Raw genomic sequence first — 22,223 nt, forward strand, 5'->3', positions numbered from 1 at the left:
CCTCGGCCCCTGCAGCAGCAGCCGCCGTCGCCGCCGCTGCTGCTGGGGCTGCCGCCGAGCCGGGGGTCATGGAGTGCGGCTGCAGAGAGCGGCCGCCGGCAGCAGCAGCAGCAGCGAGCGTCGCGGCGACAGCGGAGCGCAGCCCGCCCCGTGAGGCGCTGCCCGGCCGGCGGCGGCAGCAGCAGCGGCAGCGGCAACAGGGCGGCTGAGAACCCGGCGGCAGCGTTCCTCCTCGCTTCCTCCCCTCCCGCTTCGCCGACCCTCAGTCTCCGTTCCTGAGTCCTCCCTTCCCCAGCCTTCCCGTTCCCACCACCTACTCCGCCACTACCCCCACCCCCTCCTCCCGCGCGCGCCTGAGCAGCTGAGCCCGGGGGCGGGGGAGGGGGCGCGTGCCGCCGGCGCGGGGGAGGGGCGGGCCGGCGCGCGCCGCGCCCAGGGCTCGCGGGGACCCGGGGGCGCGTGCCGCGGCGCGAGGCGAGGCGCGGGACGCGGGGCGGCGCGGCAGGGCCCCTCCCCCCTGCAGCCTGGCGCGCGCGGGCCGGGCCGCACCGCTGCGGGCTCCGCGCGCGCGGGCCATGTCCGCTTTCTGCCTGGGCTTGGTCGGCCGCGCTTCAGCACCCGCCGAGCCGGACAGCGCCTGCTGCATGGAGCTGCCCGCCGCGGCCGGGGACGCAGTCCGGAGTCCCGCCGCCGCCGCCGCCCTCATCTTCCCCGGGGGCTCCGGGGAGCTAGAACTGGCGTTAGAGGAGGAGCTGGCGTTGCTGGCGGCCGGGGAGCGGCCGTCCGACCCCGGGGAACACCCTCAGGCCGAGCCTGGGTCTCTGGCCGAGGGGGCCGGACCGCAGCCGCCGCCCTCCCAGGACCCCGAGCTGCTGTCGGTGATCCGACAGAAGGAGAAGGATCTGGTGTTGGCGGCCCGGCTGGGTAAGGCGCTGCTCGAGAGGAACCAGGACATGAGCCGGCAGTACGAGCAGATGCATAAGGAGCTGACAGACAAGCTCGAGGTGAGGACCTCCCGCCAGGGATGGGTGGGGAGCAGGGGCCGCCCAGGCACGCGCCCGGCCCTGGGCAGTTAGGGGAACCACTCACCCCCATTTCGTTGCTCACCCTACCTCGCAGAAAATCTGGAATGAATGGGGGAGGGAGGATGGAGGATTATCAGATTTCGTTGAACCCACTTGACTTCCCCACCCCGCTCACAGCAAATGGGTTTATGCGTGGCTCCAGCCGCTGTGGGCCGTTCTATATACGTACTGTACCCAGCATCTAAAATAGAGCTTACAGTATGACTATATAGCACTGAGGTGATGTCTGCATACAGAGAAATGAGAAAGTCGGGAAGCATTTAAAATATGTTGCAGGTTTTCAGAGTAGTTAACCTCTAATCAGGGTGTTAGCCTAAAGCCTTCCAGTTTGGGCGTTAAGGCCTTTAGATGCCCTTGTCTTAACTTCCTGGCAGCTCAGAGTTGTGGGAAACAAGTGCCCCTAAAGGAGCTTTATATAGCCTTCAAATGCTCAGGGATTAGGAAATGTGGTTCCATTGCAGAAATCAGGCGAGCCAGGGCTCAACATGTGACCGCTGGTAGTGGATTTAATTTGGGCCTCAGTATTTATGTGTATTTAAACAGTACTTTTCTGTGTTCTGGGTCTCAGGCTTGCAATTGAATGACCAAATGCAACCTGTGAGAACCATATTACTTTAACTTCTGTTATAAAATACCTCTTAAGGTATCCGTAACATTTCTGCCAGTTCTCTAGGCAGTCTTTCAGAGTTGTTTGTTTTCTTGCCCTTAACTAGAAAAGGGCCTTGAATGCAGTACAGAATGCCAGCATTTCTAAAAATTAGATTGCAAAAAAAGGGGCAGGGGGATGGGGAGAGGGAGTCACCTGTGACTTACCTTTCCTGCCTGTGCATTTACTATTATTGTTACCTAGTTTGGTTGCAGCCAGCTCTTTTCATTCTTAGTTACAGCAAGAGAATAGTACAGACCTGAATGAGGTTTGAAATTGACCCTAGTCAGGTTCCGTATCTCTGCTACTGGTTGAACAGTCAGAATGGAAATTCAGAAATATTCTGTAATAAGATTTAAGTATGCCTACAGTCCAGCGACGTAAAAGTAAATCCGGGAGAAAAAAAGGAAATCTGTGAGTCCCCTGTAGTTCGGTTGGCCTGCTAACTAGGTCTGCCAGTCGATGAACTCCTGAGATACCTCTCTGAAAAGTCGTTTGTGAAACCTATAGGTAGACTGCCAAAAAGCAGCCTAATGAATTGAATTGTTTAATTTTCACTTGAAGTAGAGGTCTAGAAATAAAAAGCCTTCTTTTTTTTTTTTATAAAGAGATTCAGTTGTACGACTTTGTAAAGAAGTACAACTACAGAGATTTATACTTGTGATTTGAAATTTCTTCAGTGAAGGACTTGATTGAAGAGACAGCTGACTTGAAAGGAGCACCGTATCAGTTTGATTAGTGCCAGATTTCATAGTAATCCTGAGTGTGCAATTACGTACATTCTGGGTTCCATGTGGAGCCTTTATACATTTCTTCAACATAGGGCAAAGATTTCAGAATTGTAACAAAAAAAGGTTGTATTGTAAAAGAATAAATTATCTTTGACATTTTGTTATTTACGAATGGACAACAATAGTTTAAAACTCTTTAAACTGTTTTTTACTTCATTCCTCTGCAGGTCAGCATATGAACTCTAGTTTTAAAAGTTCAATTTTAAGTTCTGGAGATAGTCGCACAACAATGTGAATATAACTAACATATACTTAACATATACTTACAGGCCAAATATTGATCATTGTTGAAACTCAATGATGAGGGGAGTCAGTTCTATTATTTCTTCTAGGTAGGTTTGAAAATTATAAAAAATTTTAAAGTTTTGAAAATGTTCATTAAAGATACTAAGAGAGTACCATTAGTTGCTTGTTAATCTTTCTAGTGTTAATGTGAGAGTGACAAACCTGGTTTACAGAGTACTGTTTTATTTGACACCTCCGGTTTAGTTTTCCCCACAGTACATTGTTTGAACAATGTAGGTTTTAGAATGTCTGTTTAGACAATACTTTCTAACGTTCAGTACAAACTGCTGTACTTTGTACTTTTTTCTTTTTTAGACAAGATCTCACTCTATCCCCCAGGCTGCAGTGGAGTGGCTGATCATGGCTTACTGCACCCTCAAGTGACCCTCCTACTCAGCCTCCTGAGTAGCTGGGACTACAGGCACCTACTACACACCTGGCTAATTTTGTAAAAATGTTTTGTAGAGATGGGGTCTCACTATGTTGCCAAGGCTGGTCTCAAACTACGGGGCTCAAGCAGTCCTCCTGCCCTGGCCTTCCAAAATGGTGGGATTACAGGAGTGAACCATTGAGCCTGGCCTGTATTTTCAATTAAATCAAACACTTGGGAGTATAAAACCAGTACTTTAAGACGCATTTATTCATGAGAGAACTTGGCCAGAAAAAAAAAATTTTATAATCTTCCACAAACTGTCGGACATTTGGAGTCAAACCCATTTTCTTACAGGGTGGTTTGAAAGAGAAACATGTGAGTGGACTGAGGGAATGCCACTTTCACTATTGAATAATGAGACTGGTTTTATTTTAATCCCATCTTCTCTACTACTTCAAAATTGGCACCTTTCTTCCACCCCCCCACCCTGCCCCCCAGATGGAGTCTCGCTCTGTTGCCCAGTCTGGAGTGCAGTGGCGCAATCTCAGCTCACTGCAAGCTCCACCTCCCAGGTTCATGACATTCTCCTGCCTCAGCCTCCTGAGCAGCTGGGACTACAGGCGCCCGCCACCACGCCTGGCTAATTTTTTTTTTTTGTATTTTTAGTAGAGACGGGGTTTCACCATGTTAGCCAAGATGTTCTCGAGCTCCTGACCTCGTGATCCGCCTGCCTCGGCCTCCCAAAGTGCTGGGATTACAGGCATGAGCCACTGCGCTGGGCCGGCACCTTTCTAATGTCGGGACAAACAAGGCATTTTCAAGATCTTTTCTACCTATTCATTAGTTAATACTAAATACCTCTCTGGTTCTGTGTGCCAAGCCCAAGATTTTGTTGTTTTCATTTCAAACATTAAAGTACTTGATGCTACACTATTGTGTCATTAAAGGCATACTATTAATATTTAAAGTCTTCAGTGGTTTAAAGGTTAACATAGAAGTTTTTTAGTTATGTGTCTCTTGGGGTTAAAATGAAAATTCAGGTTAATTGGAAAAACTGTAAGGTTTGGGCCATTTTTTCCACTCTTGAATTGACTCTGTATTTTGTTACTCATTCACTGAATCAGATGCTTAAAGTTGTTTCTTTTTTTCTTTTTTTTTTTTTTTTTTGAGACAGAGTCTTGCTCTGTTGCCCAGGCTGGAGTGCAGTGGCGTGATACCAGCTCACTGCAACCTCTCTGCCTCCTGGATTCAAGCGATTCTCCTGCCTCAGCCTTCCGAGTAGCTGGGATTACACACACCCACCATCATGCCTGGCTAATTTTTGTATTTTTTAGAGATGGGGTTTCACCATGGTGGCCAGGCTGGTCTTGAACTCCTGACCTCAGGTGATCCTCCCGCCTCAGCCTCCCAAAGTGCTGGGATTACAGGCGTGAGCCACTGCACCCAGCCCAGATGCTTAAAGTTCTGAAGGCATTTTTAAAAATTTCTTTTCATCTACAATTAGCCGTTTTGCTTTAAAACTTATATCCGGTCATGTCCTTAGCTTTTTCCCCAGAATATGAAGTAAGACAGTAACTTGTATTTATACACTTCTTTTCTTCAGGAATTAAATATTTGTTGTTAATGTACAGTATCTCCCTTTTTTCCATCATGGCTGAGTGGATTATCTCTTTACTGCAGAGATTGTTCTCTTCCCTCAGTTATATTTTCCTCCTTCCCCAGGCCAGGCCAATTCTCATTAGTCCAGTACTATTTTTTTAAGAGGAAGAACAAAAGATGAAAATGAATACATAATGGGAGTCACTAGTGGATTTAGGGAAGAAAACCCAGGGGTTCTGATTTGCATTTAGTTCTTGGACCTTTTAAAGAACAGTACTTTTTCAGAACCATGCACTGGACTTCTGAGCATATTGTCAGTTTTTTGGTTCTTTTTTTTTTTGGCAGAAATCCATTTCTGTAAAGACCTGTTTTATGTAAGCTAATGATCTTAATTTTGGGTGGTGGGGTTTTTTTAGTTTTAAATAGACTCTTTTTTTTTTCGAGACGGAGTCTCACTTTGTTACCCAGGCTGGAGTGCAGTGGCGCCATCTTGGCTCACTGCAACCTCCGCCTCCCGGGTTCAAACAATTCTCCTGCCTCAGCCTCCTGAGTAGCTGGGACTACTGGTATACACCACCATGCCCGGCTAATTTTTGTGTTTTTAGTAGAGACGGGGTTTCACCATCTTGGTCAGGCTGGTCTTAAACTCCTGACCTCGTGATCCGCCCACCTGGGCCTCCCAAAGTGCTGGGATTACAGGCATGAGCCACTGCGCCCAGCCATAGACTCTATTTTTTAAAATGGTTTTAGATTTCCAAAAGAGCTGGAAAGATAGTACAGAGAGTTTGCATATACCCTGCACCCAGCTTCCTCTTATTAACATCTTACAATAGTATGGTACATCTGCCATAATTATTGAACCAGTACTCGTGATTACTAACTAAAGTCTTCAGTTTATTCAGATTATCTAAGCATTTATCTAATACCTTTTTCTGTTCCAGGATACCATATTACATTTAGTTTTTGTGTCACTTTAGGCTCCTCTTAGCTGTGACTGGCAGTTTCTTAACCTTATTTTTGATGACCTTGACAATTTTGATATTAACTTTCTAAAATACTATATAACCCTGAGAAACGAAGGAGAGCATAAGCAGAACTTGACCTTCACACTTCCTGACAGTCTCCCTAGAGTTTTCTGGTTAATTTAGCACTTAATTGAAAATATAATTCTAGGAGAAACTTTTCTCAGAGCAGATGCTAAATTCTGTACAAAATGGTAAATTCTGTATGTTTATTAATAGGAAAGCCTGGAATTTGTCAAAGGATTGGGAAACATGAAATAGGAAGTTTGTCTCATGTCCAAAGAAATACAAGGACTGAATAGACTGATCAGCACCACCTGTCCTCAGCCCTGCCCCCAAGTGGATTGGATTGTTTCAGTTGCTTGGTTGGGCTCTTCACTAACAGCTGTTTGCTGAATATTTTTAAGTCACTCTGTTCTTTTAGAACACAAGCCTAATTTATCTGGCCTCTCAGTAACACTGTGATTACTGAGTTCTTGCCATTGCCTTCTGCTGAATCTTTTTCATTTTGAAAAAATTGAATAAAAGCAAGTATCACAATTTTAGGATTGCAATTAGCATTTGTTTCTGCATTCCATCTTGCTGAAGTTTCTACAGTGACTAAAACATGCTCTGGCCGGGCATGGTGGCTCACGCCTGTAATCCCAGCACTTTGGGAGGCCGAGGCAGGCGGATCACGAGGTCAGGAGATCGAGACCATCCTGGCTAACACAGTGAAACCCTGTCTCTACTAAAAATACAAAAAATTAGCTGGGCGTGGTGGTGGGCGCCTGTAGTCCCAGCTACTCGGGAGGCTGAGGCAGGAGAATGGCGTAAACCCGGGAGGCGGAGGTTGCAGTGAGCCGAGATCATGCCACTGCACTCCAGCCTGGGAGACAGAGCAAGACTCCGTCTCAAAAAAAAAAAAAAAATTCTCATTTTTGGAAGTTAAGCAATACAAGGGATGCATAGAGCAAAAAATTCTCATACTGATGAGAAGGCCCTCCCTCGTCATTTCTTTTCCCACATTGCCCCAAACAGACTGTATAAAATATAATGTGTCTTTTTCAACAGATACACTCGAGTGGCTATCTCCAAATGAGTTGTCTCCTTAAAGTTGTCAACTTGGGAGTTTTCGGTGAAAACTGCCTTTGCCAGTGTGCTCAGAATGTTAATTTTCTACTGCTGTTTTTATCTTTTGGCACATTCTTTTGACTGCTCTCAATCATGGTAAATTTTCATCTTTTTGGGGTTAATGACTTTCAGAAACATTCAAAAGTCACTCAACAAAGTAAGGAGAATAAGATGGCAGGATGAAGGAGGCTAATCTCATTTTTTAGACACACCCCAGATGTGAAGTAATAGAACTTATTTTCTTGCATGACTGTAAGCTGTCCCTTAAGGCTTTCCAAAAGAAGCATTCTGAAAGATATTTTGAATGGTGAGAACTTCAGGTGAATAAGAGTATAGCCTCTCAAGATAAGGAGATGACTGAGTAGTCTGAAAGAGAAGATTCATATGTGCATTTTAGTTCATTCAGACAGTCTCAGTGCTTGATGTCAACCTTCAGTGTGTCAGAATTTCCTGTAAAACCCAGTATATATACATATACAGATACACACACACACGCATAGATGCCTTAGACTTCAGTTTATTCTTAACTGCATCACAATCTCAGGAATTGCGGTCCAGGGTGTATTTTGAATAGTTACATCAGAATGTTTCTGAGAGCACCAAAAGTTCAGGACCATTACTTTCACTTAGATTTCCTAGAGTCTTTGAAGTATAGATTTGGCGGTTGTACATACTGTGCTTTTTAAATAGGAGAACATACTCTTCAGAGGCATGCATATTTATCTCAGAAACAAAAAGATTTTTTTTTTTTTTTTTGAGACGGAGTCTCGCTCTGTCGTCCGGGCTAGAGTGCAGTGGCGCGATCTCGGCTCACTGCAAGCTCCGCCTCCCGGGTTCATGCCATTCTCCTGCCTCAGCCTCCTGGGTAGCTGGGACTACAGGCCCTCGCCACCTCGCCCCGCTAGTTTTATTTTTTTAGTAGAGATCAGGTTTCACTGTGTTAACCAGGATGGTCTCGATCTCCTGACCTCGTGATCTGCCCTCCTTAGCCTCCCAAAGTGCTGGGATTACAGGCGTGAGCCACCGCGCCTGGCCACAAAAAGATGTTTTTATTTCCCTCAATCCAAAGGAATCTTGTTTTATTGAGCTGCTACATTAAACCATATGTACTTTTCCTGCATACCATCTTTCATATGCAATTTGTTTTATCAGTCTCCTCCACTAGAATGAAAATTCCATACAGGCAAGGACCATGTCTGTTTTGCTCATTAGAATGTCCCTAGGACTGTGCTTGGCTCATAGTAGGTGATCAAGAATGAATGAATGTATCAAATAAATACACAAGGCTTAATGGGCCATGATTTAAAGTGGCCCTGAACCTCAACTTGCCCTAATGATTTTGAATTACATTGCTATATATAGCAACAAATATTTATTGAGCTGTGACTTAGAGAACCAGAGTCAACTGACTTAGACAATCCCCGCTTTGCCGTTTACTAGTAGTGACCTTGAGATTGTCACTTAACCTCTTCTGTTGCTTCATTTCTAAGACGAGATGGTTAATTGAAAAGATCTCTGGAGTTCTTTTCATCTCTGAAAAATTCTGTGATAGTAAGAATCTGGTATTATGCCATGGATAATAGGTGACTCCAAAGGAAGCCTCCTTAAAAAAAGTAAGGAGGGGGTGGGGCACGGTGGCTCACACCTGTAATCCCAGCACTTTGGGAGGCTGGGCCAGGGGGATCACGAGGTCAAGAAATCGAGACCAACCTGGGCAACATTGTAAAACCCCATCTCTACTGAAAATACAAAAATTAGCCCAGTGTCATGGCGCATTCCTGTAATTCCAGCTGCTTGAGAAGCTGAGGCATGAGAATTGCTTGAGCCTGAGAGGCAGAGGTTGTGGTGAGCCAAGATCACACCACTGCACTCCAGCCTGGGCGACGGAGTCTTACCACTGCACTCCAGCCTGGGCGACAGAGCAAGACTCCATCTCAAAAAAATCAAAAAGGATTTTAGTTGTGGGACTCATTTTTAGTTGTTTAAATGTATAGTTCGCCAATTGGTTAGATGATTGGCAAATTTCAAGTGAACTCCCTAGTCTAGAACCTCATGCCTAAGGATAAGAATAAACATAATAACTTTAAGTATTTTCAGTAAGAATGGCATTCTCTTTGTGAAACCAACTTCTTCCCTGCTCTGGAAGAAGGAATATTTTTGTAGCTGTGAATTGGGCAACTTGTCCTATGTGGTAGGGTGTTTTATTGTGTCTACTGACTAGGAAAAAGAAAAGTTAGGAGAGCGCGGAGAGAAAAAATAAAAGGCTGTGGAATTTTTATCAGTGTTTAAATCCTCTTCACTTTTCACCCAGCACTTAGAGCAGGAGAAACATGAATTGAGAAGACGATTTGAGAACCGAGAAGGGGAGTGGGAAGGCCGAGTGTCAGAGCTGGAGAGTGATGTGAAGCAGCTACAGGATGAGTTGGAGAGGCAGCAGGTTCATCTGCGGGAAGCAGATCGAGAAAAATCACGGGCTGTCCAGGAACTGTCGGAACAGAACCAAAGGCTATTGGATCAGCTCAGCAGGGTGAGTCACAAATTAAGAATTTAAGATGTAAAATACTAAAAGTTGAAATAGGCTGGGCATGGAGGCTCATGCCTGTGACCCCAGCACTTTGGGAGGCCGAGGTGGGAGAAGCACTTCAGACCAATCTGGGCAACATAGGGAGACCTCATCTCTACAAAAGTTTTTTTAAAATGAGCCAGGCATGGTGGCACCTGCCTGTGGTCCCAGCTACTTGGGAGGCTGAGGTGGGGGGATCGCTTGAGCCCAGGAGGTCAAGGCTGCAGTGAGCTGTGATCAGTCATGCCACTGCACTCCAGCCCGGGCGACAGAGTGAGAGCTTGTCTCGAAAAAAAAAATAAAAAAAGTTGAAATAGAGCTTCTGTATAATGTCAGTCATATAGATGACAAGAGCAATTCTGATTTTGTATGCCTTCGTTTTTAACAAAGTTCAGTATTTCTATCCACAAGAACTTTGGTATTACTGAACTAGGGGTCAGGAGCCAAGATGCATGCTTGTGATTAACAAGCCACAGACTTTGACAATGACTTAACTTGGGAGTTTTCTCATTTTTAAAATGAAGGGGTTGTGCTTAATGACTTCTGACGTTTTTATAGCTCTAAAAGTCCGTGATTACTTTACCTACGAAAGTCTATCACTGGCAAAATTATGTTAATTCATTTAGTTCAAATATTAAAAGGTACTATCTTTAAACTTTTTAAGCTTAGGGAAAATTTCTAGAGCAATTGATTTTTATTGATGTTGCATTTGTGAATGTACACTTTTTGTATTGTTTAAATATGAAAAGAAATGTGTATCTGTATTGAAAATTTGTTTTATTTCCACATTTAGTAAACATTCTTTATTTGTACCTTTCTAAGGTGGTGTCATGGAAGTATTAACCAAAGTCAAGGCTGTAAAATCATTTCAAGGAAGGAGGTTGAGGCTAAATAGATGGAAATCTAATTTAAATACAGAACATACCTTTTAAACAAATGCAGGAATGTTATTAATGCCCTGGTCTATAAATCCATCTATTTTAGAAAATTAAGACTTGGATTTACTATTCTACCTCAGCCCTTCTTGTATATTGAAAATAAAACTACCAACTCTTCAGTTACCGGAGGAAAAAGAACTTCTCTGATATCATCCCTCAGCACTGATGTTCTCATGGGAGCAGTGCCGTGTCTGCATGGTTAGTGTTTGGTGCTTTGGTCTTAGGGAAAAATGTAAATAGGGCAGCATTTCTTAAATTCCTGGATCTTCCACTAATTTGATGGGTGATGCTGTATGAAGTTATTTCACTAGTTTGTGTTGTAGTTGCTTCCTGTGGTTATTCTGAGACCAGTGAAAAAATGTGTCTCACAAGAATATGGGAAGAAAATGCCACCAATGGGGAAGGGAGGAGAAGAAGGAAAGGTAGAGGAGAGGGAGAAAGAAAGAAGGAAAATGATGCTTAGAAACTTGGAAAATAGTTGCAGGGAAATACCAGAATGTTTGTGAGAGCTGATGATTCAGGCAATAGGTAGAGCTAAAGATCTTGCCTGCAGGTTTCCCATCTGGAGAATCCAGTCACCATTTGTCTGGGAAGTAGGAATTGGACAGTTCAGGAAGTCACTTCACAGAGCCAGCTCAGTAACAGGATTTCTGATTCAGTTCTGAAACCTTTTTTCAGCAACTGGGAATGGAATCTGTATCCTTGTAAAAATTTTTATGTTTTTGACTATTTTCATTCATTATTCATGAAAGATTCAACCAGAGAGGCCTGGCTAGATTGATTTATTTGTTCAAAAACATTTAATACATACTTTGAGTAAGTGTTTCTTATGGAGACTTATAGAATGAATGCAACAAACCAGAAAAATTGAAGGGGAAATTAAGATTTTTTGGGGGCTAAGTTCATGTTACAAAACAACATGAGCTAAAGCAGACTCTGCCCTGTGAAAGATAGGTGACCAAGAGAGACGAAGGGAAAAAGCAGATTTCAGCATGACATAGCAAAAGCTCATGGAGCTTGGAATCTGACTCTGTTACTCATTAACTGGGGGACCTTGTTTGTGCCTCAGTTTCCTTTTCTTTAAAATGGGTGTAAAAATTATGCCTCATACAAGTATTATTGAAATGAAAAATGAGATAATGTGTTTATGTTAAACAGCGTGTGAAGGTAAGGATTTGTTTCAGTGTTGATGGTTGTTTTACTAAAGCAGTGTCTTTATAATTTGTTCACTTTGCCTAATTTCTTATAGAAAATCCTGATAAGCTGCTCCTAAAAGAACGTAGGAAGATAACATTTCTACTAGATCTAGATTTTTGTTATCCTTTCTGGCCTTGAACATAGGCCCTTGGTGAGTTTTATAGCTTTTTCCCTTTTTTCAAGCAGGACCAGCCCCTGGGGTTTCCATCAGCAGCAAGTTTAGATAGCGTTTTATTAACTGAGTATCCAGGAACTAGAGGAGTTAAATATTTTGAAGTGAATTAAGATTCTCCTAGGACAAGATAATCAACAGAGGTAGTAGAATGCCATACTTTTCTTTTTCTTTTTATTTTTTTTTGAGACAGAGTCTTGCTTTGTCGCCCAGGCTGGAGTACAGTGGCACAACCTCAGCTCACTGCAAGCTCCGCCTCCCGGGTTCATGACATTCTCTTGCCTCAGCCTCCCAAGTAGCTGGGACTACAGGCGCCTGCCACCACGCCCGGCTAATTTTTTGTATTTTTAGTAGAGACGGGGTTTTACCATGTTAGCCAGGATGGTCTCGATCTCCTGACCTTGTGATCTGCCCGCCTCGGCCTCCCAAAGTGCTGGGATTACAGGCATGAGCCACCACGCCTGGCCAAAGGCCGTACTTTTCTTATAGTGTTTAAAATGTGTTTTTATAAGTATGAAATGTATAATATCTAAAATGTACAGTATTTCTTTGATACCTTCGTCCAGAGTTTACATACATCTCATTGGCTTCCTTGGCCTCCAGGGCTGCTCTTCTCTTTATTAATAACAGCTTTATTGAGATATAATTCACATACCATAACGTTTACCCTTTAAAAGGGTACAATTTGGGGCTTAGCACAGTGGCTCATGTCTGTAATCCCAGCACTTTAGGAGGTTGAGGCAGGAGGATCACTTGAGGCCAAGAGCTTGAGACTAGCCTATACAGTAAGACCCTGTCTTTACAAAAAAAATGTTTTTAAATTCTCCATGTGTAGTGGTGCATACCTGTAGTCCTGGCTGATTGCTTGAGCCCAGGAATTTGAAGCTGCAGTGAGCTATGATCACACCACTGCACTGCAGCCTGAGTGACAGAGTGAGACTTTGTCTCTTAAAAAAAATTTTTTTTAAGTGTATAATTGGGTAGTTTTTAGTTATTTACAGAGCTGTGCCACCATCACCATTATCTAATTAGAGAACATGTCACCCTCCGCAAAAGAAACCCTGTACCCATAGCAGTCACTCATTTCTCCTAACCTTGTAAGGACGCCAACCATATTGGATTAGACCCACCCTAATGACCTCATTTTAATTTGATTACCTACGTAAAGACTCTGTCTCTAAATAAGGTCACATTCTGAGGTACTGGGTTTTGAACTTCAATATATGGATAGGGGAAGGGGAACATAATTCAACCCATAAGAAATGTGTTGGGGTTTTCTTACCAACAGATACAACTCTTGGATCTTAATCAGTGCTGTCTGTGGGAGGTGTTCACAGTAGTGTCACTTTTCTGGGGGGTTGCATATACTTAATAACATATTTACATACCAAAGATACATAAGCCTTTGGCCGTATGACTAAGAGCTGCCATGGTTCATGGGAAGATACTTAGAACCCTTAATTTTATTCTTTGAAAAAGTCCCAATCCACCTCTCTCATTACCCTCCTCTAAAGACTAACCTGCATTCTATTCCTTGAGTAAAATATGAAAGCCTTTATTATTTTTTTAGATCTTCTTTAATGCAACATTCAGCAAATATTTATTGATCAAGGCACTGGGAATACAGTGGAGAACACAAGTCCTCTGTTTTATGAAGCTAGTAGGAGAAGATGTATAAATAAATGAACAATCCACAAGATACAGATTGCAGTAGGTACTATGAAGGGTGATTTGATGGAGACTGACTAGAAAGCAGGGAGCTTTTTCTACCTTAGAAAGACTCGGTAGGGGGCCGGGTCATGGTGGCTCATGCCTGTAATCCCAGCACTTTGAGAGGCTAAGGCGGGCAGATCACCTGAGGTCAGGCATTCGAGACCAGCCTGGCCAACATGGTGAAACCCCATCTCTACTAAAAATACATAAATTAGCTGGGCATGGTATCGTGAGCCTGTAATCTCCAGCTACCCGGGAGTCTGATGCAGGAGAATCGCTGGAACCTGGGAGGCAAAGGCTGCAGTGAGCCGAAATTGTGCCACTGCACTCCAGCCTGGGCAACAGAGCAAGACCCCATCTTTAAAAAAAAAAAAAAAAAACAGTCGGTAGGGAAGGCTTCTGTGGGGAGACAACATCTGAGATGAGACCCCAAGGGTGAGGATCCAGCTGTGGAAGAGCTAAGGGAACAGCATTATTTGATGAATACTGTTAGACTGTAAACTCTATGAGAGCAGGGACTCTATCTGTCTTGTTTATTGTTGTAAACAGGTATTTAGCAGAGTGGGCATTCAATAAAAGATGGTTGGGTTTTGTTGTTGTTGTTAAATGATTATCTAAAATACCCAATAAGGAGATTATTAGAACTATAACTGTCAAGAATACACTACCCCTCCATGTACTCTTTAGAAGTGCACTCCTGACTTTCACACTCACTCTTACACTGCGTGTATGCTGTTTGAAAACCAGTTGTCAAAGGTGCCATGGATATCAGTGCTTTGACAGGCAACCTATAGCTAATGGTGACTCACTTGCCTAGACACCTAATATTATTATCATAGATACTCCTGGAATTGCATAAAAAGCCAGTCTTCAATGAATTGAGAGGAGTGACTACATATGAGAATGGACAGAGCTTTTGTGCATTGATTTAAAGTCTGCAGGTCCTTTTGCATTGCACTGTGCTTCTCCATGGTCTGCAGGTTGGTCAGTTACAGAGCGATTGGTTCTGTAGTTCTCTGACTCTACTGATGGGTATGGAAATGAGCCTTTTAGCTTTTACAAAAAATTCTCGTCTCATGGGACGATTGGCCATTATTTGGGTTTAGGTATCATTATGGCTTTCCTGTCCTTCTTGGGAGCATACACTAGACAAAAGAACTCCCTGTCTGCAACTCTGTGTCATCTCATCTGTTCTCATGCTCCACATGGTCTGTAGTATGGAGAAGGAGGCAGCCAGAGGTTCTCATTTGGAAAGCTGAATGGTGATTGCTTCTGAGCAGAGCCTCACATAGGATATATAATTGCTCACTGTGCAGCCCTGATGGCTTCTTCAAGAGTAAAACTCGAGAATTCACCTTAAAATAATTATTTTTTCTTTGATTTATTTAGGTATTGTGCTATATTCTTTTTGCATTTGTTTTCCCAGAGCCCCCTCCATTTATCCCTTTCCCCTCATCACAGTGCTACAAGTGTCTCTAACAAACCTCTCCCCAATTTCTCACATCCAGAATTGGGGTCATGTGCCTTGTCACTATGACTTTGGGTATTACTCCCTAATACCCAAAGGGAGAAGCTGTTTTGGGAGCATTGTATAAAAAGGGCTGCTTCAAAGGCTGAATGAAGCCAAGATGGGTTTCTACTATAGAATCACTGAGATAGGGAGGGTGATAAAGAGCATTCAACAGGAAGTTAGGCCTAGGTCCAAGGCCAGGAGAATCCAAAGCCTGTACTTTAAACTAGAAGGGATTAGGCCAAGAGATACCTGGAGGAATGGTCTAAATATTGGTGAAGGAGAGACTGAAATAAAGAAACAAAGATCCATTATAGTTCAGGTGAAGCCAGGAAGTTTGAAATCTATGTCTATGAAAGATTGGCTCCCAATGGGGTGTTATTTTTATGAACTTTGATTTATCTGGCTAGGATAGGGTCGGCTTCTTAAGGAACTTAGCTTTACTGAATATTCCTTAGTAGATATTCAGAAATTCTAGTTTTGCCTCTATCCTAAGTTTAAGTTTTATAGATTTGTTTGTTTGTTTGTTTGTTTCTGAGACGGAGTGTCGCTCTTGTTGCCCAGGCTGGAGTGCAATGGCACGATCTCAGCTCACTGCAGCCTCCGCCTCCCAGGTTCAAGGGATTCTCCTGTCTCAGCCTCCTGAGTAGCTGGGATTACAGGCGCCCGCCACTATACCCGGCTAATTTTTGGTATTTTTAGTAGAAGCGGGATTTCACCATGTTGGCCAGGCTAGTCTCAAACTCCTTGACCTCAGGTGATTTGCCCACCTCGGCCTCGGAAAGTGCTGGGATTACAGGCATGAGCCACCGTACCTGGCCTATAGATTTTTAAATTTTAAAAATGTTTATTGTGTTTCCTGATGGCAAAAAGAATTCATGTTCACTGTGAAATAATATTGAGACAATAGAGAAATGTTCAGTGCAAACAGTGAAAATCTCCCATGGTCCTCTTCCAAAGAAAATACTAGCCATGGTTTGGTGTTAATTTTTTTTGTATTTCTTCATATGTGATACACACATGCACACATGTTGTACATAACTTTTCTACTTATTTTGCTTTGTTTTTGTTTGTTTTTGAGAGAGTCTTGCTCTGTCTCCCGGAGTGCGGTGGCTGGAGTGTAGTGGCACAATCTCGGCACACTGCAACCTCCACCTCCTGGGTTTAAATGATTCTTGTGTCTCAGCCTCCCAAGTAGCTGGAATTACAGGCGAGTGCCACCATGCCTACCCAATTTCTGTATTTTTAATAGAGATGCGGTTTTGCCATGTTGGCAGGCTGGTCTCAAACTCCTGGCTTCAGGTGATCCACCTCGGCCTCCCAAAGTACTGGGATTACAGGTGTGAGCCACCACGCCCAGCCGTTTTTGCTTTCATTTTAAACAAAATGGTTTTCTTAAAATTCTTTCACTTACTATATCTTGGACTTTTTTTTAAAGTATTTTAAATGGTTGTATATAGTATTCCATATAGCACATATGGAGGTACCACGGCTAATGTAACAGCTATGCCATTGAAGGGCATATGTGTTGGTTATAGTGATTTAGTGTTACAAATACTGCTGCAGTGAACATCCTTGTTCATACATTTTTGCACTCTTCACATTTTTCTAGGATAGATTCCTACAAACAGGATAGCTAGGTCAAAAGGTATGTACATTTAAATTTTTAATAGATACTATCATATTGCTCCAAGAATGTTTTAATAGTCTGTACTCTCCTCATATCTACCTTCATCAAGAGTGCAAAACCTATCATTCTGTATGCATACATAGTACAACTATAAAGAAAACTGAGGTAATTATCATCACAAAAGTCAAGATAATGGTTACCTGGGGAATGTGTGTGATTGGTGGGGAGGATCCCTGTCATCATGGAATGGTGCCTGGAGAGGAGGCTTCTGGAAAGCTGGCAGTGTTCTGTTTCTTGACCTTGGTGGGAATTATGTGGGTGTTTGCTTTATAATTATTTGTTAAGCAAGACGTATTTGTTTTATGTATTTATCTTTATATATGTTGTATTTCACAATTTGAAAAAATCATTCATTCATTCAAATACTTATAATGTGCACCTACTATGTATGAAGTCACTGTTCTGAGTAACAGTGATGCTACAGTGAACAAGGTGCATTCCCTGTCTGAAAATAATGCATGAAGTTGACAGTAAAGAAGGAAATACATAAACAGACAAATCAGCTAGTGATAGTACTATGAATACAATAAAACCAGGTAAGGAGGAGAAAGTGGTAGCTGTAGAGACAACTCAATTTTTGATAGGATTCTCAGGAAGGAACCTTTGGGGAGGTGAAGTTTGAGCAGGATAAAAAGGAGCAAAAGAGTATTCCTGGCAAAGAAAACAACATGTAAAAACCTAAGAACAGTGGAAAGAAGGCTGCTATGACTGGGGTGTGGTTAGCTTGGGAAGGGTTAGGAGATGAGATCAGAGAGGTAATCAGCAGCCAGATCTCATAGGGCCTTGCCAGCTACCAGGGGTTTTAGTCAGTGTGCTGGGAAGCCAGTGATATGTTTTTGGCAGGGGAGCATCATGACCTGATTGATAACAACTTTTAAAAGATTACTCTAGTTACTCTAGGAGGATGGATTATCGGGCTGAGGGTGGAGGGATAGAGATGGATGAAGAAGCGACTCCCCAGGTAGAGTTGATGGTAGCTTTGATTATGGAAGTGTTGAAACGGGTTAGGTTGGATATATGTTTTGAAGGTAGAACTGACAAGACTTACTAATGGAATAAATGGTTGTGGGAAGGAAGGTTAAAGAAAAAAATAATCAAAAATGACTCCTAGGTTTTTGTCTTGAGCTACTGGAGGAATAGTGGCATCATTAACTTGAGAGACCAAAGGCTAGAGGAAGGAAAGAGGGATAGGTTGGAATATAAAGTCAAATAATTCATCTTAGACTGTGTGGATAATTAAGGTTGAGATGCCCTTTACATATCCATGTTAGTTTCACATAAGTAGAACAAATGAGAATTCTGTTGTATTGAGGTGAAATACTGAGTTAAATTTCCGCAGCCATCTGAGCTCTCTCAGGACCTGAGACTCTGTTCTAGTACCTTTCATGAGGTTGTCACCAAGAATTTCCTCATTCACAGTGACGGAAGCTGAATTCAGACAAGAGTGTCCCCCACCCCCCACGTACACACTCTCAGCTCCTAGAAGAACCACCTTCTGAGTTCATGCCTGTGAGGTGAGATGTGTAGGAGGAAGTTAATGCAAACAGATGCTTAGTCTGTTTCCTGCCTGTTTGGAGCTATTTTCCTCAGTCAGCCTCTAATGCCTTATCCACACACAAAGAATACAGTTTGCATACTAGCTGAAACTAATCTTCTCTGAAAAGACTAATTTTCCTCTGAAGGGTAAACAGATCCTTGTTCTTTAAACAGCTCATTTTGGATTAGCAACTCTGCGTCTGGTACACTTCTTGAAGCACATTTCTCCCAGTTTCCTTTCTTGGAGTTAAAGACATTAATACAGTGTCCATAAGTGTCACCACCACTCTGCCTCTGTTGAGTGATGCAGAACCATTTTTGTTTCTAGAACACTTTACAGTGAGCAACAGCTGGTTATCAGAAGTAGTTTTAATTGCTGAATGGGCTTTTGTTCCTTTTGAGGTGGGGGTTGTATTATTTGTTTTTTTCTTAAAAGTCTGCTTCGTTTACAGAGGCTGGCAATTTTTAGTCATCCTATTCTAGAAAGAAGTTATGAAAACAAGATAATTTCTCAACCAAATAACAGCAATTTAAATTTCCAAAGGACGTTCTCATATGTGACGTCTTCTGATCCCATTCCTGCCTGTGATGGAAGTCATGATAATTACTCTTTTTTTTTTTTTTTTTTTTTTTTTGAGACAGGATCTCACTCTATTGCCCAAGCTGGAGTGCAGCAGCGCCATCATGGCTCACTATAGCCTTGACCTCCTGGGATCAGGTGATCCTCCACCTCAGCCTCCCAGGTGGCTGGGACTACAGCTGTAAGCCACCATTCTTGGCTAATTTTCTATACTTTTTATAGAGATGAGTTTCACCGTGCTGCCTGGGCTGGTCTTGAACTCCTGGGTTCAAGTGATCCACCTGCCTTGGCCTCCCAAAATGCTGGGATTACAGGCATGAGCCACTGTGCCCAGCCAATAGTTACTCTTTATTTGGCAGATAAGGAAACTGAGGGTCAGACAGAAGTTTGGTGACACTTGCTCAAGGCCTTGCAAAGGTTACATGTTAACCACTGGCTTGAGGATTGGCTTTTTGTAAATCTTCCAGGATGGGTAGTCAATTGGAAATAAAAACCACTTCATATGTATTTCTATCTCATTGATTTGGTTGATTTTTTGGTTGATATTTGCTGGGTGGTATTGTTTTGGATGCCTTTTACATCACTAGGTAAAATGAATCCAAATGTTTGGAATTCATTCTTAGCAATGTTTGTTATATTAAGGATGTACTAGAAGGATTAAAAATGGTATGTTGAGAGGACCACTTCAGCTAAAACAGAAAAGGGCCTTTTACATAGGAGCTCTCTTCTGTGAAGACAGATTTTCCAGCATTTCCAGATTGTGCTATTGCTAATTAGTAGGTTAAACACATTAGGGTGGTAATTGCTTATTCTTCCGGCATAGGGGTGTTTTTTTTTTTTTTTTTTTGGTAGATTCTTGTATTGATTAGTTGAGCCTGTTCTTTTCTTTTTGAGATGGAGTCTTCCTCTGTCACCAGGCTGGAGTGCAGTGGCACAATCTCGGCTCACTGCAAACTCCACCTCCTGGGTTCAAGTGATTCTCGTGCCTCAGCGTCCCGAGTAGCTGGGATTACAGGCACACGCCACCACACCCAGCTAATTTTTGTATTTTTAGTAGAAATGGGGTTTCACCATGTTGGCCAGGATGGTCTCGATCTTCTGACTTCATGATCCGCCCGCCTCGGCCTCCCAAAGTGCTGGGATTACAGGCATGAGCCACTGCGCCTGGCTGAGCCTGTTCTTAATTATTTACCGAGAGAGCCATGCCTGATTCAAGAGTCTTCAGGTTGGTTGTGTGGGCTACAAGTATCTAGTTCTGGTTTTCTTTTTCAAAAGAGGAACGCCTAAAGTTCTAGTATATTGGGCCTAAATTTTGGAGGTTTTAAGGCCCAAGATTCAGATTAATTACTGTAGGGGTAGATCTTTTTCATGCTTCTAGATTTGGCTTAATGTGGCAGTTAGTCTTTCTTTTTACCTTGAAATCTGGATTCACTCAATCCTTGTAGACAGCTTGGTATATTGTGTAGGAGAGATAAAAATAGAGTTTAAATGAGCTACCCTTGCCTGATGTGAGGTGGGGCCCCCAAATTTTGTACTTGGTAAATGGTAGGAAGATTGCAGATGGTAGGAAGGTTGGAGTTGACAGGCAGACAAAAAGTTGGCAGCACACTATATACTCTTTTGTTACTTATGCTGGTTATCCCATAGTTCTGGTTCCTAAGTATTGTTGCTTTGAAAAACAAAATATCTGTATCCAGCGAATGAACCGTCAACAGAAAAGCAAGTCATGTTTTGACACAGATAGCATCTTCTCCATTTCTCTACATTGGCATCTGGGCCAATAGTCCAGTGCTATTGTAAGTGTTTTAGAGCTAAAAGAGAACTTCTGGTCTATCTGGACCAGTGGTTTGTGAAATGTTTGCTCTTCAGGGATTCTGCAAACTTGAATGTGTTTTTAAAATTTGTAACACTCCAAAGAACCATTACCAAAATAGTCATCATGAACCCTCTTGAGATGTCATGTAGAACACACGCAAGACCACCAGTGCCTCAGCCTGTGCTGCCAGCTTTGCCTGAATGTGTGGAGACGCCAGCCTGCAGCCTCCATGCCACTTCTATTAACTAAAGAGTATTATGCAGTTGTAAGGTGGACTGAGTAAAACTGGTTGCACTTGTAACTGCTTCACTGGGTGAATAAAACAATTTGTTTTCAATATTTAAAATCAACTAAATTCACAAATACATGAATACTGAGTAAGATTGCCACCATCATCCTTATCCTCCAATTTCAAATTATTTTGAAAAGGTCTAATTTTTCTTAATTGAGTTTATAAATTTTATACATCTACATTATAAAATACTTAATAAAAGATTACTTTGTCTGTTCTGTTTATCTGTTCTGTTTATTGAGGCTTCACATAAGATTTCATATGGAAAAGGGCTGTGGGTGCCAACAAAAAAATCCCATATAATTTGGAAAACCATTGGTTTCAATCAGCGGTTCTGAAACTATTCTGAGGAGCCATAGGTCTCTAAGAGGTGCCTCAGGGAATAGCTGCAAGGAAAAGCTGAATGGATTGTTAATCTGGTGGATTCCTGTCCCCTTCCCCATTTTCACTTCAACCTGAGCATTTTAATGTTTTATGTATTGAAGTTCTGTTTAATATTTTATTTGAGGGAAAAAGTGTTTTTTTTAATCTGAGTTTAAAGAAAAATGATGTGCAGTCACTAATCTATGACTAGTTAAGGAAGCAGAGCCCCGGGGAAGTTAAGTGATTTGCTCAAGTCTGCAGTCCCAGTCCTCTGCTGCTTCCTGTGGGGCTCTTACTGGCTTAACAAGTAAAACAAGCCATCTCTTTGATAATAAATGATATTTACTGATTAAGAAAAAAAGGGGTGGTATTCATTATTTGTAGAAGAGTAACCCTAGTTACAGTTTTATTCGTTAATACTGAAGTTGTTGTGACGGATCAGTCACCAACTTTTAGTAGCCTAACAGGAATTAAAAGCTGGTATTCCTGAGTGGTCAGTGGCTCTTAGTTCAGGCAGTGATTCAGTTCTCCTCCAGCCGTCTTCCATCTTGTGACTCGGCTGTTTTCAACAGGTGACTTCTAAGGTCGTAGCAGAAGGAAAAGAACCTGGAAGATTTCTGTGGGCTATGCCTGGAAATGGTGCCTGTTACTTCCGCTCATTTGCTGGTCAGAGCTCAGTCACATGGCCATACTCAGTTACAAGAAAACCTGGGAAATGTAGACCAGCTTTTTGCCCAGGGAGGAGAAGAAATGGGTTGGTGAACAACTAGCCAGTGTCAGCCATAATGGAGTCAGTAGAAAGAGTCCTGGGCTTCAGTTTTCTAAAGAGATTAGAGTGGCTGATTGCTAAGATCTTCCAATTCTAACTAGGTAGGATTCCAAGGCAGATATAGTTGTAACAGTATCACCTTTTTTGGTACACATTCACCATTCTATCCC

General features: G+C 42.6%; 1 protein-coding gene across 6 annotated transcripts in view; it reads left to right on the forward strand.

The window, feature by feature from the left end:
* The first annotated feature begins 412 nt into the window (after positions 1-412).
* The window catches only part of BICDL1 (BICD family like cargo adaptor 1), a 103,477-nt gene continuing 81,666 nt past the window's right edge, over positions 413-22,223 (forward strand). For 2 of the 6 annotated variants that reach the window (XM_063593714.1, XM_034934627.3), the window contains exons 1-2: positions 506-1,004; positions 9,226-9,441. In XM_063593714.1, the coding sequence (XP_063449784.1) occupies positions 576-1,004; positions 9,226-9,441 (645 nt within the window). In that variant the 5' untranslated portion in view covers positions 506-575. Of the gene's footprint in view, positions 1,005-9,225; positions 9,442-22,223 lie in introns of all 6 variants that reach the window. The other 4 variants (XM_034934625.4, XM_063593715.1, XM_063593713.1 and 1 more) reach the window with 4 other exon arrangements.

Source organism: Pan paniscus, chromosome 10, assembly GCF_029289425.2.
Source record: "Pan paniscus chromosome 10, NHGRI_mPanPan1-v2.0_pri, whole genome shotgun sequence".
NCBI classification, from domain to species: Eukaryota; Metazoa; Chordata; class Mammalia; order Primates; family Hominidae; genus Pan; species Pan paniscus.